We start from the raw sequence: 20,615 nt of genomic DNA on the forward strand, positions 1-20,615 counted from the left end.
TGGTCAGAGGGGCTGTTTGTGGCAGCAGGGACATCAGTGATCACCACATGCAATCCCTCCATGGCTTCATCGTTGCTTTTTGAGGAGACATCAGACCTCCCATGCTGTGCTAAAGAGACAAAGCACACGCCAGTGCCACTGAGCAGAAGTGCACACTCGCTGCTGGCAGCGCAGCCTCACAGCCCAGATCACCCGGGAGCTTGTCCTGCTTAAACCTCTTCTCTCCTCCCTTCCCTCTACAGCCTCAGAGATGCAGGCATCCCTTTGAGATACCACAGTTTCAAAGTGCTTTCAACAACCCCACAAGGATCTCCATGAGTGTGTGACATATGTGAAGGTGTTACCTCCTGCCCTCTTCTTCCTCCTCCTCCCAATAAGTCAACACCTGGGGCGGCAGCAGGATGATTTTAACAAGAAGCCAGCTTGTTTTGAACACAGAGAATAGTGTCTTGCCATTTCACCAAGCCTTTAGCAAGAATACATCTAGTGTGGTCCGTGGCTGGAGTGTGGGAGTGACCTCCTCACCGTGCAGTTCAGGTCAAAGCTCTGGCTCCTCTGGAAGGAGCATGGTAATGAAAATTCAGCTCTGCCTCCTCAGTCTGCAGCTGCCTGACCTCATGCTCTGCAAGAGAAAAACCTCTCAGCAAAAAACTCAGTGTTCCTCACCCTCTCTCTTACTCATTCCTTCTTATTTTGCCTTTTCGTCATCATCCTGGAGTTCTTTTCATTGCAGTAACTTTTTGAACACAAATTAGTGAAGCAATATAGTATCCTCTGGAAAAGGCATTATCAAGAATTATGGACCAGTTTGGCCATGCAATGGCCTTGAGGCAAAGCCAAATTGCCAAACCAAGTTTTAAACCCATAATCCAGGTAATGACCTGTCTAGAGGGTCTTGTGAATGTTATATGCTTGTGATGAGCCAAGGGTTGCTTTTTACTGGGACATAAAATTCTCTGAATGCTTTATTTAACTTTACTACATTGGATGTTTCTGACTGCCTTGCTCCACTTTTCCTCTGTGAACAATTTCTAAAAGTGATATGTAGCTCAGTTAGTTTTTTCTTTTTCATTTCTTCTCTCTTACTGAACTGGTTTCAGAGGTGCACCTGTCTAAAAAGCCATAGGAATATCGGTGCTCATAGGCAGAGCTCTGGCAACCACAGGAATGTTTCTTTCAAGCCATTCCTGGGAGTGATGCTTGCATCTTCCTTGCTGGATGCCATTGATCCTCTCAGCCTTTTGGTTGGAGACACATGAATTCCAGCCTGGCATTACTGCGCTGACATCTCACAGCTTTGCATTGAAGTACCAGCCTGTCCCTTCCCTGCCAGAGGCAGGGCTTAAGGAATGAGTAATTAAAAACATGCGATTTGCATAGATAATCACGACAAACTCAACATGCTGTTAAAGGTGTAAACTCTGCATCTGTGTAGCCTCACATGCACGCAGAAATCTGGGTGTGCAAGCTGCTGGGCTGCAGAGGGTTGTGATAATATGTGGTTGAATGCAGTGGGGTTGCAGACAAGTGGATCTATAGCAATTTTGGCACAGGTAGCAAAAAGTTGCCTCTCCACAGGACAAAGTTATAACTCCATCTTTGATGTTTCCTTGTTTGATGTCTGCGGGTTGTGTAGTGTGTGAGTAATAAAAGATCAAAGATCTCCCAGGTAAGGATGAGGTGCAGTGCTAAGGAAGCAGATGTAGTTGGTTCAAACTACTGGCACTGCTTCGGGCCAGCACCTTGATGCAAAATTGTTGAAAAAGTGGATCGAGAGGCAAATTTTCAGGCAATGCAGGTGGGGATCTGCCTTGTGGTTTGTAAAAAAATCGCACCAATGGGAGGAGAATCTGCCCCACCATTGCCAGAAACAGGTACTTTCTGTCCCTTGATAAGAACCCACAGAAAATAAGCACACAGTTCTGCATGTTTGCTGTGATAGGAATTTTGTCCCAGGATTTTTCAGTGCAGATATATATTTGTCTAGACTTAGATGGGTTTTGATCCATGGGGCTGAGTCCAGGTTGGTGGATAGCAATGCACTGCAGTAAGAGCCAGGACCTACCAATTCCTGTTGTCTGTGCAAACACCACATCAGTGGTGCTAATTGTGACCATTCTGAAGCCTTCAGGTGTCAGCTTCTAACTCACAGCACAGGAATTTGTTATGTTAATTACTGCTTGCTGTCCGGAAAGGCACTGCATGTCTGCTCCAGCTCTCCTGGAGTTCTGCACAGCAGTCTCTCTTGCCCTCTATGCACTTAGTTGGAAGAAAATCATTTGACTCCTAAGCAGAAGAAAGAGATTGGTGTCAGAAAGGTTGGAGTAGTATCCTTGGCGATCCTTATCTTAGGAGGCAGTGAACCAGTAAGTGTGCTTTTGTATGGTCCTAAGGGAACCCCCCTTTGCTGAAAAGCAAAGGAATTTCTGCTCAAACATGGTAGAGGGAAAGGGGAGGGGATTTAGCTGGTTTTCAATATGTTTTATTTTATGGTGTTACTCCTCATACAAGCATGTGACCTGCAAACCCAGCGGGCTGATGAAGAAAAGCCATGAATCATTTATGACCGTTTCATTCTGTATTCGTTAAGGGATTTCTTCGTGGTATTGTGTGCCTTAATTGCACTGCCATCCCCCACTCAGAAATTCAGGAGGGTGAGTTGGAAAATAAGAAAAAAAAAATAGTAAATCCTTAAATCTGTGACTGGCAAACAAAGCTTCTTTTCACATCCTGCACTTGCCGGGCAAGATCAAAGCAAAATGCAGTTATTCCACCCTCCTTCTGATCACATATTGATAAAGTTTATCTCGCTTGACTTCAGCTCTTAGCTCAACACAAATCCCTCTGAACCAGATGTCATTTATTAGCCCTGGAGTGCTTTTGAGTCCGACAGTGTCTGTGGTGCCAAGCGGTGGTAGTTCAGCCCTCAGTGAGCTGCAGCACCCATCTTGGGTGGCTCCTTCCCAGGATTCAGGGTGCTGGAAGCAGGCACCAAACCTGCAGCCAAGAACAGGGCTGCAGATTTACCTGCATTTAACGTACTTCAGTTTAATTGCAACAGCCAAGAGGACGGAAGTAAATAAGCAAGTAATTAGAACCATAATTGGGGGATCTTGCTTGTCGCAGAGACACAGATTGTTTCTTTATTCCCCTCCAAAGAGGTATAACTTGGTAATAATTTTGTTGCAGTGACATTTATGGGAGAGACTTGAAAGGAGCAGAAGAAAAGAAACAAGCCAAGGGACAGCTTTCCCTTGCTGGTAGCATGCAGTCAGAGCTGGCGCTCCTGAAATTCTTTCCAAACCCCTCCAAACAAGCACTTAGGAGTCACTTAATTGACCATTAGAGGATTAGGAGTTGCTGTTGACAAGCCCCCATTACAGAGGTCAATGATGGGGATCACAGCTCTCTTTTCTCTCCCTGTGCTCCTCTGCAGAACCTCAGTGGCTGTTCGTGCCTCACCTCGGTCCCTGCTGAAAATGCCACCGTGGTTCCTGGCAAATGCCCCAGCCCCGGCTGCGAAGAGGCCTTCCTGACATTCCTCTGCGTGATGTGTGTTTGCAGCATGATCGGGGCCATGGCACAGACACCATCAGTCATCATCCTCATCAGGTAGGACCACGGCCGGGGAACCAGTGATCCCAGAGGGGCTACTCGGGCAGTGGGAGCAGGGCTGGAGGGGCCATGGGAACCACTGGGATCTGCAGGGAGCTGAGGGTCCCATACAGCCTGGAGACCATAGAAGCCACGGAGAAGTGAAAAGCTGTGGCAAAGGCTAGCTTTGGTCAATACCCACCTGTCCAGAGTTTTAACTTCTCCCACTCTGGACCAACTCCAAGGACATAAAGAACTTGGAAGTCTGAAGGACATGTCTTGGGTTAAGCCAATGTGAATAGGTGGGCAAAAGTAGCTTACTCAAATAACTGACCTTGTGTTATTTCCAGACACATGGAACACTTCATCTTATGATATACATATATATCTAAGCCCACATTTATCCAGAATTACTTAGCTGTCCAGGCTGTCACTTACTGAGAATAATAACCAGAGGCATAAATAGCAGATCCATTCTGCTGCCTGGAAAATTCCAATAAAATTCAATCAATAAGGTCTGTATTAGAAACACACTCTTGAGTGGATTTTGGACAGAACAGCTCTGTGAGGGCATGTCTCCCTGCAGGATACAAAATGAGATATTCCACCTACTAGTTTGCTTCTCTCTTTGCATCTCCAGTAGCTAAAGGGAAATCAAATTTCTCATGATAAATATTGTGGCAGAAGTAATTTGAAGTTTGAAGAGTTCTTTGTTCAGGGAAGCTGCCAGCACCTTTAGGATCGTGCATGGAGACATCTTAGTGTTGCCTTCAAATGAGATAAGCCTGGCATCAGCCAGGAAGAAGAATGCAAGAGAATAAGAAAACTGAAGGGAATATTAAACATACTCATTTCACAGCTGTAGGAAATAAACAATTCACACATCCAGATTAGTAACTTCACTCAGAGTCACTGATAGCTACCAAAAGGTACAGGGAAGAGCTCTTAACCAAGAGAGCACTTCTTGCATCGCCTAAAGGGAGTTTTGATGTATGCATGTGTCCCTGGCTGTCCAGGGCAGGACAAGTGGCATTGGCAGCTTCTATGATTATTTAAAAATGAACCCAGTGTATACAAATTAGGTGCTTTGTCTGGGCAAGTCATTTGTTCACAGGAAAAGGAGATGTCTCCCAGGTGGCACCATTTTTACCTCCACTCTAAGGCATGGGAGTTGACTTTGGTATTAAATACAGAAAAGTGAATGGAAGGACACCACCACCAATTAAAAATCTACTGTGAATATTTCACATGATAATTTATTTTTTCCATAAAATAAACTTTTAATACTCCATTTCCTTCATTTCCCACCCAACTGTAGAATCCTATTTGAGCCAAGCCATTAACCACTGGAACATTTTTCCAAGGTCAGATATTTCCTGGCATAAAGGCTTTCTATAGAGCCTGGGGGTCTGCCTGAAAACTGCTGAAATTCATCCAGATGTCACAGGTTCATGCAGGAGTCATGGTGTGGTGTTACGTGACCTGTGAATGTGTGAAAGGAGGGCAGGTGATCAGAAGGGTCTCCTCTTAACTTAAAACCACTTGCTGGTTCTGTTTTATCAGTTTTGTCTGATGCCCCTACAGTGTATTCATATAGAGGACCCCCTCTGCCACCATGGATGCCACTAGCAGTGATGCCTGCAGACCTCTGTAAGGAGCTGATGGAAGAGGCAACTTAAACCTTTGAAGTTCCCCTGTGTGATGAATCTATTCCCATGGGGATCACTGTCCTGCTTTCCCAGCCTTTAGATTCTGTAGGAAATAAAATGCTATTATAAGACTCAAGACCAAATTAATGGCTTCTAAAGTTCCAAAGGCTTTGCTGAGCCTACCCCAAGAGGATGATGCCAGTAGCATCCTTGAGCTGAGCAAATTAGAAAGCTGTGGATGGTTTTTTTAAAGCGCCTTCGTAGGATAACCCTAATACAATAGTGGGTTGTGTTCGTAGCAAAAGACACTGCAAACACTGCTTTCCCAGTATAAAAAAAAATTGCATGCTAAACTCACACCCACGAAAACTAGTGTTGAGCACTTCCTCACTGGAAGACTTGAATTAACAGGCTGACTGAACCTTTTGGTCTGTCATCCTCCCTTTCCTCTCTTGTTCTCAGTAGTCTGGGGAGTTTCAGAACCAAAAGTTTCCTCTCCCTCCAATTTTGAACATCTGGAGCCTTGAAAACATGACGGGGAGCTTGTAAACAATGATTTAATGGGATGGGAATTACATTTTTCCCCACCCAATGACAAGATTAGCTGCTGTTATTAATGACTTAGCTAATTCCTGAACCTATCACATATGCAATTACTTTTGGGGCTGTAGGCAGTTCGGGCAAAGGCAGAAGAAAAACCCCATTAATGACTTTTCGAAAGGTGGTGGTGGTGGCATCCTGGCTGACAGCACAGAATGGCCAGGGGGTGTGTTAATCAAAGCAGAACAACAGGAATTGATTTCACTCTCTCCCTCCCTTCTCCCTGCAGAACCGTAAGCCCTGAACTCAAATCTTACGCTCTTGGGGTGCTTTTCCTGCTGCTCCGGTTGCTGGGTAGGTACAAAAATTGTATGTCCTTTTCTCCCATCCTTTCCTCCCTCATGGTAAACTCTGTGTTTAACATGCAGAAGTTCATTTCTATTCCATGTAGTACTGTGGCTGTCGTCAGTGTGGTCTGACACACTGGGGTCCAAGCCCTCTCTGTGAAGGATGTTGCATCAAGGCTCCTGAAGGCACTTTTCCTGCCATTTGTATTGTACTAATGGAAGAAAATGCAGTGTTGCATGAGAAATGACTGTTTCTCCCATGGTCCCACACAAACAGTTTCTCTTCTATAGCTGTTATTAACGTGTCAGCAGCTTGCAAAATTACTGCTGTATTGCATATTGCTGAAGTAGAGGGATATGTATTTTCACCCTCCTCTGAGGGACAGGACCTGTGTTACATGGTGTTTTTGTCCCTTCCTTCAGGTCTCTCGGAAACAAAAACAGAAAAATGAGACAGGCTGAGTCCTTGTATCCTCCTGTGGGTTAATATTCCATTAAAATGCATATGGTTGCTCCTCTGGACCAGTATGTGCTTCTCATGTATGAATTAAAAGGAACACACCAGGCTGTTGTTTGCCTGCTGTTTGTTTCTGGGTGGAATTTTTTCCCCCTCTGGAAGAGATGGCTTCTATTTTAAAGCTCTTCCATTTCAGCTCATTAATCTCAGTGATTCAGGACAAAATCCTCTGATCCATCATTGTGTGGGACCTTCTCATGCCCAGGGTTTCTGCATGTTGTGGGAGTGGAATTTACTTTCTTTTAGCAGCACCTTCCCTGCATGGCTCCCCCAGTCCCAAAGGAATGAGCAAAGTGCCATCACTGAGGCTACAGCAAGACACTGGGAAGTACAGGACTGAAAATCCAGCAGTACCATACATTGCTTTGAATAAATTACCTCATTTATTTACTTACTTTTTTAACACCTTATTCCCCATTAGCTGAAAGGGAAATGGTGCTCCCAGACCAACTTACAGTACAGCTGATTAGATTTCCATTGTTTCTGGTGAAGTAGCTGCAGTGATACAAAAAGCTCCATCAAGTAAACTTATCCAGAGCTCAGATAAAGGGAAGCTTCTGGGATGACTTGGGTCAGCTCTGTTTCAAGCTTTGCAAACACAGCATTTTCTTTAGCTGCTGGTGCTGCTCGTGGGTTTTGACCTGTCTTCAGCACTGACTGGATGAATGTGGAGAGTCAGCAGGCGAGTGTGGGAGGAGGATGGCTGTGGGCTGTTGTTTCCAAAGCAAAAAGTACTTAAGGGGAGAGATTATTCTCTTTTCTGCCTTCCTTTTGAAAGAGAGAAGCCTCCTGAGATAGCGGCGTCCTGAATTCTGCTAAAACCACGCTCAGACATATATGCTTAAGTTGAACAGATTTCTTCTTTTCTTAACAGTAAAGAAGCCATAGTAAGAATTGAAACTCAAATCTTTGTATGTTGCTCTGTCACTAAGGGATTCCCATAAAATAAGAATACATCCTGAAGCATATCAGCAATGTACCTTAGAACACACAGAAAATGAAGAGAAAGGTACTTTTCAATATGAGCAAGAGTATCCAAATTGTGCCCTTAACAACCTGAGGTTTGAGAATAGCTTTACTGATTTATTTTAAAAGCTTTTCAGTTCACCTTTAAGCTTTGACTTAAGAAGACAGTGATGATAGCTGTTTCTTGAACCAAAGGAGAGTATTAAATACAGGAGGTATGAGACCCAAAGGTGCAATCGTAGCTAATAGATTTCAATAAGACAGAAGCAGCTTTTTTATGCAGCGCTACAGTTTCAGCAAAGAAATATATATATATATGAAATTTTTGTAACACTTTGCAGTAAGAGGTAAGACATGATTGACTCTCTTTAATATTCACTGTAATAACATGAAACATGACTGAATTCTCCTGGTATCCTCCTGCATGTGTTGTCTTATTTCATAGGAATTCTGCTGTGAGAGGGCAGTGGAACAGTGTCTTCATATAAAAGCATTACTGCAGTTTCTCAGAGAAGAGAGTAAAGCAGTGCCATTGGAGCCAAAGGCATGGAATGGAATTGTCTGGAATGGCAAAGAGTTTCAGACTTGTAAGATCCTGGATGCATCCTTTCTGGATGGTGTTCACCATGCATCCTAGTAAAGCCTCTGCTTACCAGGGCACTTCCTTTGATTTTTTCCTACATGCCCGTGTTGTTGTTTTCCTCTTCTTCTAACGTGACAAAATCCCAGGAGTTTCCCTCTCAGGAGTTTCCAATCTACAGTGCAACCCCTCAGCTCCCTTCTCTTAGGGAGTCTTGTCCTCTCCTCTGCTAAAAACAACCCGAAACACTCACTGGTTGCTAAAAGTTTTCCATATCCACATCCACGCCTGCATTCACCGAGGAGTAGCTTTGGAGTTCAGTGAAAACAGGCCCTTCCTCAAGTCTTACGAGGAGCAATTTCCTGGCCAAACTATTGTGGAAAGCAGGCAAGCCAGCTGAAGTCAGCAGATGGGGATGGTAGCTCTCTCTGAAGTTCAGCCTGTACATCTCCAAAGCTTTGTATCAACACCTCTCAGCATGTTAACAAGGAGGCGCTCACACCTCAAATTATGATCCCAATCCATTTTTCTCTTGTTCCAGAAAGCACGAGGTTCCTCACTGCCGCGTCTGGATGTTACCCTCAGAGGTGCCATCCAGCAGCACAGTTTGTGGGCGCACAAGCTGCAGTCAGCAGCACATCCTCTTGCTTACCTGTGGCAGAAGCCCAGCTGAATTTTTAAAATCCAGGTTCAGTGTGTGCTTGTTCACAGGTTTCAACAATAAAAGAGTCTTTTAACTTATACGCAGAACCAGCCCAGTCTGGAATTTCCAGTCATTGAAATGACAAACTGAGAGCTAGCACTGACATTTTTTTCAGAACATAACCAGGTTTTTAGATGTGATGTTTAGAAACTAGTGTTTCTAACAAGCAGATTGTCTTGCTTTCGTATCATCTGGTTTTATTTACTACATTTGTGCTATTAATGACTGGTTAAAATGAGTACCAAAAGCCCATATAGCCTTTCTTAATTCCTGCATTTATTAACATAGAAGGAAGATCAAACAAAATCTGCAGAGCTCTAGTCATCAACAAAATAAAATAAAAAGATCTTAGTTACCACAGGGAACAGTGAAGACAACCAATTTATTTGTAGTCTTAGGATACACGTCATGAATGTCACTACTTTGCTCATGACAAGCTGAAGGAAGGTATCTTTTTTAAGCCTGGAAATCCAGGTTAATGATGAAACTGGATCTGAGATTAAACACTTTCCTGTCTAAAACCTGCAGTCCTTGTGTCTGTTTTCACGTATATTTATAGAGCCTCAGGCATCACAGCACCTATGGAGGAAGTGATACCATCAGGGGTATGTTGTGCCTACCTGCTGTTGGATTTCAGTAGATATGTTGCTCTCCTTTGCTTGCTGTCTTAACCCACAGCAGTTACTTTATCAATCAGGGTCTTTTCCCAAGGGTTATCTGCTTCCAGCCTCCCCCCATAAATACAGCAGAAGGAAGAGAAATGATTACATTATGTAGAATGTTCACATTTTCTTCTGAGTGCTTCACTCCTGGTGCACATGTGCTGGCTGGGGAGTGCAGAGCTGGAGCGTGGATGTACTAATCACCATCAGGGTAATGTGAAATGGGGAGGGGGGCTGCTACAGTGTCCCTGCAGGGTGGGGAAAAGTAAAGAAGAAAAACATTGGCTTTATTAGTTAAATGAGATTGGAGTGATTACTCTGCTTTAAGATTGCAGCTCTGCTGCAAGCTATGATTGAGAAACACTCATTGGTAGTTAGCTGCAGTGGCTGTGGGAGAATCCTGCTGCGATATTTCATTTAATGGCGCTCTGAAATTTTCCCTTCATTGCAGAATGCATCTCTGATGTCTTTCAGAGGTCATTGTTTCTTTTCCTTAGACCCAGAGAAAACCTTTCCCTGTGTCAGAGAAAGGTCCAACACTCTGTGTCCCAGCTGATTTCAGGCTCTGAACTGGAGAACTGTGGCATCCTTCGGGTGAACACCATAAAGTGCAGAGTTGCCAGTACCTAAACAGAGAGCAACCTGCAAGGCTGTCCTCCTCCTCTTTCATTTACCCCTCTCAGTCTCATTAGGCAAACAAGAAGCTTGATAAAAGCCACTTAAACTTGAGTAAAATCCTTGCTGCATGTTGATATCAGCAGGAATTCTTCCGTAGATGTTGAGTCCAAGCTAAAAACTCATCCACAGACTTGGTTTAGGTTGATTTAGAACTTTAAAAATTAGAATCACAGGCTGCAGCTGGGACCATTAACCTTGATAAAGTGCCCTCTTTCCTTTCACTGCAGTCACGTCCTCTCTCTTTATCATAAGGCTCATAAAAGCATAATTTGTCTCTCTTATTTTGACAGGTTTTATCCCACCTCCACTGATCTTTGGGGCTGGAATCGACTCCACGTGTCTGTTCTGGAGCACGTTCTGTGGCGAGCAAGGAGCCTGCGCCCTGTACGACAACGTGGTCTATAGATACCTGTATGTTAGTATTGCTATAGCCCTGAAGTCTTTTGCATTCATCTTATACACAACCACCTGGCAGTGCTTGAGGAAAAACTATAAAAGATACATCAAGAACCACGAAGGTGGTCTCAGCACTAGTGAGTTTTTTGCCTCTACTCTCACCCTAGACAATCTGGGGCGGGACTCGGTGCCCCAAAATCAACCACATAGGACAAAATTTATCTATAACCTCGAAGATCATGAGTGGTGTGAAAACATGGAGTCTGTTTTATAGTGACTGTGGAGGGGTGAACTATATTAATAATACAAGGGTCCTTTTTAATAAAAACAAGGAGAGAGCACGAATGAAGATACACAACTGCAAAACAACAACAGCAACACAGGAAACTTTTGTCTTTTTCTCAAAGTCAGACCCAGCCATGATTCTTGAGAACAGCATCTTCTGATGGGATCGCTTGTGACATCCTGCAGGGTGATGGAGAAAGCAGGGAGCCATTTGTGGCTGGGTACCAGCCCCCTTGATGACAGTACGAGCTCCCAAGGAGGGCATCTGCAGAGGTTCACTGGAGAGCTCAGCACATGGACAGGCTTGGGCATGAGGCGTAGAGAAAGCGAGGTGATGATGGCAATAGGTGTTTGCAGTTGCAAACTGGGGTCCTGGGGGTGTGTGGAGCCCCCACAGCGTGGGCTGAAGGGTTGGCCAGTCTGGGTGCTGCTGCTCAAACCTGCTGTGCTCTGCAGTGGTAAAGAGGGAGCGATGCTGGATTCGTTCCACCCGTCACACTCTGTCACCAGCCACGAGTCCACGATAAATACCTTGAAAGCTGCTGGAAACCTTCCCGGTGGCGAGCAATGCTGTCAGGGGTATCCAAGTCCTTCCAGCCCAGGCTTATTCGCAGATTGCAGCTCTGTGGCTGTCTGTGAATAGCTGCGCTCAGATCTCAAACCCAGTAGAGTTCAAGACATTTGCTCACACTTGCCAAACATGCTGTCATTTTTAAAGGGGGATGAGTTCCAAATACTTATCTGCGTAGTCCTCTAATAAGATGTTTTTTAAAATTACTTTCAGATCTACATTAACCCTTAATTGGCTGACACTTTTCCATAGGGAGGATTTATTTATGCTAGTTTGGGGAAGGATCCTGTTTAATTCACCCAAACGTAACGTGACTCAAGGGGTTTGTTTAATCCTCTGCGTTTTTTATCCATACGCCTTCATCCTAATATGCTACCAAGCCAATGAAGACACATAATATGTTTTTAAAAAAGAGAACGAATGCACTGTGTCTCTATAAAAACAATTGTCAGTTGGAGAATTATAGATAATATGATGATTTACATAATATAGTTTTTTCATATTCTATGTGACTCAGTGAATACATATATATGTGGAGAGGCTGTTTATGTTCTCTCCGGTTTTTAAAGATATATATATATATAATTTGCAATCTAGAAATTGTGTGGTGGATGTTTTCTTTAAAGTGTGTGTGTGTGTGTGTGTGTGTGTGTGTATGTGTACAAGATGAGAGGAATACTGACCTTAATCCTTTAACCCTCACAACTGGCATTTTATTTTCCACGTGAGAAATTCTACTGATTTCAGTGGAAGCCCTGTGAGGAAGACGGAATAACCTCCCCTCCTGGAAGCCACGTTTTGCCCCTAGATGTGGAAATAGTGTTCCTCTGGAAGGCTGGGTTATGGGAGCAGAGGCTGGCCAGCATTGAGCAACTCAAACTTTCATTCAGCTCCCTGGGAAGCATCCATGCAGGAGCAGATTTGGCTTTGTTCTTGCAATGCAGTCTTACCTAAGCCTGTAAAAATCATGGGGGAGCTTTCATCTGATTACAAGAAACATGGGGGTCAGGCTTATTTTGTATGCATATTTTTGTTTTCCAACACATTCCTACCGGGAAGCAATACAAATTGGTGGTGTCCGATGAATCTTTCCCCAGGAACCAGACCCACTTCCAATGGACTAAATGTCAGAAGGGTTTTAAGGGTTAGCATCATAACAAAGAGCTCCTTTTTTTTGTTTGACTTTTGAAGCTGTTGTGAACTTGAGGATGTTTAGAAAAAGTATCCTGGCATGTCGAGTCAAATGCTGGAGGTCACTTTCGTGCAGCTGGTGGAGGGGCCGATCTTCCCCAAGTCCTTGTCCATTGCTGGCAGTGGACACCCCAGACCTGGCACAATTACAGAGGGTTGATAACTTGCCACTCATATTCAACACCTTTTTAGCAGACTTTACTTTCATCTAGGCATTGCAACATGGGTGTGGGGTATCAGACTGCTTCCACTTGACTGACTTTACATGTGTCTTTGTAACTTATGCACAGCATTATATGTTCAGCAACAATAAGGGCAGGAAAAAAGGGTGTATCAAATAAACTCCACTGTGCCAAATACTCCACAAATATTGTAACTGCAGATATTTGATTCTTGGGTTTCAGCCATGTTAAGAATCACTTGATTGATGAAGGAGTTTAAGGAAAAAAAAGGGTTATTAAGCTATGCAGTGCCATTGTTACGCTGGGTGGTAAATGATGCTTTTTAGATCATTAGGTTGGTTTAGTATATCCTGTCTGCTAAAATAGAGATACTGCATCCATAAAACAATGAATTTACAAAAGGCACAGGGTGCATAACTGTCTCATAGAATATATATAATTGTCAAGTATAAGCCTTTGAAATCATTCTGTACAGTTCCCTTCATTCTGCAGATTTATTACTTAGACTGCTGTCTTTTCAAATGTTAGCTCATAATTTTATACTATACACACACATTCAGACTCAGAACACAAATGTCACAGAATAGAACCTTTCTAAAAGCCTGATTGCTTGAAATTCCATAACCCCTTTCACAGTTTCATGATTTTCCCCTCTGAAAGTCCAAGGTGAAGGAGAATAGCATGCTGACATGATGCAAACAAAACAAACTCCCAGTGTTCACAGGCTGTGGTTTGTCAGTACAGTCAAAAGTCCCCCTTGACCGGAGTTATAGAAACAGGATTCCAGGGCACATAATGGTTTCGTTTCTATTTTTGTTTATTTTTTTTCATTTGATCTCTTCTCTTAGTATGCATGGGGGATGCAGTTGAATGGGGTTACTTACATTATTTTTAAGCTCTAACTTGAAATTCGTATGTGGTTGTTATTTTATTTCTTTTGATAATGCAACTTTTGAAAAGCTTCCTCCCCATCCCACTCTTTTTTTTTTCCAAGGTTGTATCCAATGCCCGCATCATGAAGGGCTTTGCTGTCAGTGCTTTGGTATAGACTTAAGAACAGAGCTTTAGCTTAAAGAAAATACACAGACCAAAAGCTTCATCCATCCCAGCAGGCATTTTGGGTTTTTTTCTGATTTCAAAACCACAAGCCAGTTTTTCCTGCAACCCAGTTTTTGTTATAGAATAATAAATTAAGAGTGTCACACTCCTGCTTCCCAAATTGCAAGTATGGGCCTTTGCCTGTCAGCACTTGGCTTCCATTCCTCAACTGCCTTAACAATGCAGGAGACTTAAGAGCAAGGATGGAGTTAGAATGGAATGGTGGAATTTTTTTCCCCATATTCACAGGGAACTGAAATTCAGGGGTTTGTTGAGACCTCAGTCTCAGCAGAAATGTTATTTTGACATTTCCAAGCACTGTGTTCCCTGTGTGGCTGTCTGCTAAGGAATGGGATTTTTGAAAAAATAAATTACTTGAGAATCCCAGTCTTTCTGGGATTGCGCAGTGGCCTTGCATGACTTCAGGTTGGGGTTTCCTTTCCCTTGCACAGATCCCACCTTGGTGTGGCCCTGGTGAAATCAGAAGGGCACCCCAATCTAAAATTGGTGCAGATGACACTAGAATCAGTTTCTTTGCACCCTTGTTAAAAAGGTGATGCATTTACAGAACCTTCTTTTTATACATACAGAAATCATCCACTTTCCTGACTTTGCCCAGCACATCTTGGATGTAGGATGGGCCCGAAAAGGCCATCACTTGAATTACCACTTGAATATCATAAACCTTCCATTCCTTGGGAATTCAGCTAACAGGGACCTCCCACTGCCATACCCTTGCAAGGTCCCTTGAACTCCTCTGTGCTGCTATGGTTTATCTTGATTGGGTCTCACCTTGCTCAGAAGGTGAGAAGGGAAAGATGCAGAGAGGAATTAGCTTCCATTAGGTGACTTAGCTGTATTTCAAAATGCTTCTGAGTTGAACTGATGGTCTGCAGACATTTGGAAAGTGATTGGAGTATTTCCAAATGGCTGAGATGCATTGACTTATTTTTCCTTGAAAAAAAAAGAAAAGAAAAGAAAAGAAAAAGTTTAAATTAAGGGAATGAAAGAGATTTGGAGTCCCTCCTATCCCCATCAGAGTTTTATGTTCATCACATTGCTGTTGGAGGCAACGTACTTAAGGTTCAGCTTTGTGTCTCAGATAGACACAGTAAATGTGGTCCTAGGACACAGAAAGGCGACTCCATCTCAAAACCAGCAGTTTTACTCCAAAGCCAACCTAAGACAACCTAAAGCTACCAGCTAAAGCTACAAGCTTTAGCCCCCAATCCAGCCATGGCTGTTGCTGCCATGCGAGTTTGTCACAGCTCATTATGCTGGGCCTGGTATTTTCTTAAGACTTAGTTAGACATTCTTGGTTTGATGTTCATTTTATTCTTGGCAGGTGATGTGGAGAATTGTCAGTATAAAACATACATGCAAATGCTTCACTGGACTGATGTGATAACAGCTTTGTCTCTTTATTGACAAGGGTTTCCAGACTTAATTCCTGCTCTCCCTTTAGACACAGCCATGCTCATCTATCCCCCTAATTTCATGTGAACTGTGTTTGCAGACAGAACCAGGTTTGTTCTTGTTCTCTCTCTAGATCTGATTAATACATGCAAAGCTCACAGGCTTTCTGTGCATAGGGCAGAGCACCCCTGTGTATAAGCAATAATACTGACCTCCCATCTGCATTAGGAGTTCTGGCTTTTCTTACCTAAATCTGAGTTCACCTCTCCCAGTATCCCATACTGCTGCTGGGACTCGCCTGTTTTGTTTGGAAGCAACTCCAGGAGACAGGCAGCCAAGACCCAGTTGGTGGGAACAGAAGCAGCAGTTTATTAATATGGACAATCATATGACGGGAGCCTTTGGCGTGAACCAGGCTCAGTTGTGTTATCCGATGGTTGAGATTGATCCGAGGAGGAAAGGACATTGTAGCTGAGCCCTTTGGTGTCCCTGAAAGGATTATCCACCCTTCTGAGCTCCTGGATAGCCCTGCCTCCCCCAGACCCATTTCTTCCTTTCTCCAGCCACAGTTCTTCCTTCCCCTTGCTGGCAAACCACAGCTCAGCAATACCAAGTCAATACAAGGCATTCAGAGTTACTGAGTGGCATTTACATTTGCCTGGGATGCCAGCAGGTCTCACTTAGTGTTACAGATGCTCAAAATATTATAGTTTGTTCTGCTTATATACACTAAATCTATTTCTTCTAGGCTGCAAATTATGTTTTCTATCATTCCATTGACTTTTCTAGCCAATCTGGGTCTTAATACAATTGCTTTGCTGAAAAATGTCCTTTCAGCAGATCTTAGACATGAGGTACTTCTTTATTAACTAGTGATGCCAAGTAAAATCTTTGGCCATTGTCTGTTCCCTGGATCCAGTGGAGCAGGAGGAAGCTCTGCCTGCTCAGAAGCAATACTGGTATTTTCTGTGGCAGAGTATGAACCTGGACAGCTTTTCTTTGAGCTTTAGTCTCGTCACAGCTGCTCATCTATGGGCATCCCTTGGTCCCAGAAGGACACAGGGAATTCAGGAGAAGTCACATGGACAGAAGAATCCATTTGGATGGCTGCACAAGTAGGACCATAGGATGTTTGTAGTGTTCATGCTGTTCTGCTTGTCAGAACCTTGCTTCAGTCTCTGCTTGTTTGATGAATGGAGTGACCCCAGGGATGGGGTCTTTGGAGTACAATGAATTTGTGATATTTAACCCACTTTATTCAGATTAAGTGTGGCAGAGAAGGCTGTCCCACCCTAGGAAGGAAAATATTAGCCATGCCCTGACAGTTTGGAGTGCTGGGCTTGTTCTACACGAAGCTGGTGTCTGCAAATGGCAGAAAGCAATAAGAAACTTGTGAGCTCCAACCCAGCAAATAATCTATAGCAACTTCATAAATGAATTTTCCCTTTTATTTCTTTCTTGTAAATTGCTGAGAGAACCAAGAAAATGCTTCCAAGTGCATTTGCAAGGTCGTTTCTGCATATCATCTGTGGTCTGGAGGGGTTGGAAAAGCTTTCTTGTAATTCATACACATTGGTTTGTTCTGGCTGGACACAGAAATCACACGGGATATTTCTGCTCCCTGAGTTCCCTATACAGGAATTTTCTCATCAGTACAAATGTTTAGTTCAAAAGTATGTGATTAGGAATTGAGTAAGAGGATCCTTGCTCAGTGCCAGTGGGCAGGGCACCACTGAATGCACACTTGCTCCAGGACAGCCAAAGTGCTGGCTTCCAACTCACAGTCCCCTTTCCAGGAATATTCTCTCACAGATGCTTGAAATTCTCAGCCTTTCCTAATGTTCCTACCAGTTAACACATTCATTTGAGTAATTACTGAAAGCAAACACCAGAAGGGTATGAACCCAGATGAAACCAAATTGCTATTGAGGTGAAGCAGGTGGTGTAAATTCTATTTGCGATGTTTGCACAGCTCTTGGATTGGAAGCAAAAACCTCTTGGGAATTAAGAGAGTTGTATATGGCCTAACATCTTAGTTCTTCCCAACTGAACTGCCCATTGGTGGGACAGCAAAAGACATCTTTCCCTGCCACATATATCTTAGCCCTTGAAACCCCCTTTTCTTTTGCAGTACGGCATCGCACAAATACCAGTGCATTTACCCCTCAGTGCTATGTTTTTGGTGCCTCACAACTCTTTAACTGTGAACTTGAAGGGAAGAAATGACCCCTGTTCTTCGCCCACAACGCTTCCTGCCTGATCAGAGGAGGATGGTGATCCCTCTGGACGACTCACAGCCGTTTCCCTGAAGTCTTATCCAACGGTGCTCTGTGATTGCAGGTGGCCTGTTCGCTGTGCTCAGGGGTCTGTAACTTATCTACAGCCCCATGTTGCCTTCACTATGTTCTTGGTGCAAAGCACAGTGAGGAGGTTGTGCATGACTGCCCCTGACAGATGCTAAGGGCTGCTGGTGGTCTGGGACCACCAGGATTTGGGAGTCTCCATGTTAGCACATGGAAGCAGCTTCCCTCACCTACTTTTGGGAAGGAGCTGTCTCAGAGCAGGTTCAGTGGGAAGCTGGAGCAGCGCTTGGACCGCACAACAGGGGGCCTCTCCGTTCACTTCGGTACCACATCTGTAGGGAGGAGGGGTGGGGATGGAGCAGGGGAAGAGCTGTGACCTTTTAAAACCCATAGTGCCTACCACTGCAAATGGAACGCTGTATTGTATTATATTATACGTGACTACCATGTAAATAAAGTACAATAAATGTGGTGTTCGTTAGGATTTTGATACAAGTCAAATGCAGTCTGCAGAAATGTGGTTTTTTTCCCTGCTGTAGGTACTTATATCACATTCCAGGCACGGGGACGTTTGGAGTTGTGTGAGCTAGCAATGCATAAATGGCATTAGATGGGGAATGTTTGCAGTAAGACTGTTTTAAAATTCCTTTTGCCCTGTATAGATGAGACCCAAACACCATCTGAAAACCAGCCAGAAGGGAGGGAGTGGGGGCAGCTTAAACAGGCAGGAGGAGAGCAGCTTGTGATGAGGTTTTGAGCAGAAGCAACTGCTGCCCATTCAATCCTTAGCCATGCTTCATTCATGGTGGAGGGAAAGCAAAGTTTCAGTCTGGCTGATTTCTCCTTGCTTTGTTTTCCTGCTGCAGAGGTTGACCAGCAGCAGATGCCCTGCCTGTGTAACCTGGTCACCCCCCACCCCTGAGATCCCTTAGTGGCAGCTACAGCTGAGCAAACTTGACAGCTTAAAATTCAAAGCAGATTGAGAAAGAAGTTCTGTTCTTAACCAGCTGGCTCCTCTGTGTCTCTGGCAGAGATTGAGGAGCTTGTGTTTTTGGCTAATAAGAATATTAGGAACTTACTTTGTTCCTTAACCCACTCCCTTCTCCATCCTTCTGTTACTCCATGGTGTAATAAATAACACATTTCTGAGAGGAAGGTCTGCCATGTGCCCTCCAATCCTGATGAATCTCTTAACTGGGTTGATGGTGGGAGTTTCTCCAGGCTTCAGAAGCTCAGGACTTCTCTGACAAGTGTTTGCAACCAGTGTGTGGCTGTAATTTTCCATTGGTGCTTGGAGGATGCTTCCACACTGATTGTCTTTTTGGAGAACAAGACCACCCCATGCAGTTTGTTACACCTATGGCTCAAAACTCCCCTGCAGAGCTCTCTGCAGGGTCCACAACACTGGAGGAGTATCTACCTGCCTCTGTACCAGACCAGTCCGTGATGTTTGTCCCTCATACCATTGCTGTCCTTTACAGTCACCTGGGCAGAGCAGCATCTGTGGGTGGTTGGTTGTGGAGAAGGTTCATCCTGCACAGCACATCTCCCACAGATGGTCTGTAGCAGCTTGTGTGGGACCTGGATGAGCCCATGTGCCACTGCCCCTGCATCACGCTGTGGGTTACTCTTTTCCTACAGTGCCCAAGGAAAAGAAGTTCTTAAAAAGGTCTTTGAAGTGTGCTGTTTTGACTGCTGGTAATTTTGCAGGTGTTTAGCAGCACTTCCAAAAACAACCAAAACCTGGTTTGGAAAAGGATATGTTTCACTGTACAATTGATTTAAAGAAAAAAAAAAAAAAAAAAAAAGAAAGAAAGAGAAACCACATGCTCGATATATTTTGAGTACTGTGTTCTGTATTTTTGCAGCTTATATTTTCCAGATGAGCAGTTTAGAAATAATGTGATGTGAAATACATACTGTAAGTTTGCTGTAAATTATATTAAAATCACTATTTTCATTCTTCTGCTGTCTCACTGGATGATGTCTTTGGTTCTCCCAGGTTGGCTGGCTGGGCTCGTACTCTGTTCCAGAAAGTTTTCGGTTTCAGTAAAAGGAGGATGATTGTTCAGGTTGGAGGCTGGATGTTGAGGTTGAAAGTTTGCTGGAAATGACAATGGGGGTGAACATGTTCCTATGCATGTGCAGTGCCTTCAGAGGAGAGGTCTTGCTGAAAAGTGGTTGTGACAGATTTTTGGGAAAGGACAAGATGAAGTTTAATTAATGGAGAAAGGAAAGGGAGAATGAGGACATCCTAGATGGTTGCAGAATGGAGGAGCTTGAACACCTGGAAGTCAGTAGAATGAGGAGGAGCTCAGAGGGAACATGAGTTGAGCACTTGGGAAAAATGCTGGATGTCTCCGTGGTGACAAATGTGTCTGACACTCTTTGTGTCAGTTCAGCTGTGGAGGAAAAAAAGAAAATGAGCTTTTAGCTGAAATAGCAACAGCTCAGTAAAGTGGCTGAGCCCTGCAAAGCACCCTGAGCCCCTGCAGCTGTAGGGACTTCTTCATCTCTGTCAACATGCCCTGTGATGTAGGATCAGGCCACGTTCCTGAGAATTCAGTGATATCCACTTCCATTTACTCTAGCTGCTGCATTGATCAGAATGAAAATAAGCACTTTTTTGACCCATTATTTTTAAATGTTTCGAATCTGTTGTATGAGAAGAGTAGTTTTCTCCTGAGGTTCTACAAAATGATGCTAAACAAGGCAATTACATTCCAACTGAGCTGAATATTCAGTTATTCCTTGTTTGTTCCATTTTTTATCTTTCCCTGTTCTAATTCCCTCTTCTGGAAGGTAGAGAGCAAAACAAAGATTAAAAGTCAGAAAAAAAGAAACCCAAACATTTTACTGCAAACAAGTTCAATCCAACCACTGTTGCTTTGAATTCGCTTTCTAACAGCAGAAGCTTTGGAGAACAGTTCAGGAGTG

General features: G+C 43.7%; 1 protein-coding gene across 1 annotated transcript in view; it reads left to right on the forward strand.

The window, feature by feature from the left end:
- Window positions 1-19,638, forward strand: part of SLCO3A1 (solute carrier organic anion transporter family member 3A1) — a 140,154-nt gene extending 120,516 nt beyond the window's left edge. The window contains exons 8-10 of the mRNA XM_050309114.1: window positions 3,437-3,612; window positions 6,073-6,137; window positions 10,527-19,638. Coding sequence (XP_050165071.1) covers window positions 3,437-3,612; window positions 6,073-6,137; window positions 10,527-10,906 — 621 coding nt within the window. The 3' untranslated portion in view covers window positions 10,907-19,638. The remainder of the gene's footprint in view (window positions 1-3,436; window positions 3,613-6,072; window positions 6,138-10,526) is intronic.
- Window positions 19,639-20,615: the final 977 nt, after the last annotated feature.

This window comes from Myiozetetes cayanensis, unplaced genomic scaffold (genome assembly GCF_022539395.1).
Source record: "Myiozetetes cayanensis isolate MyiCay16 unplaced genomic scaffold, myiCay2020 scf14, whole genome shotgun sequence".
NCBI lineage: Eukaryota > Metazoa > Chordata > Aves > Passeriformes > Tyrannidae > Myiozetetes > Myiozetetes cayanensis.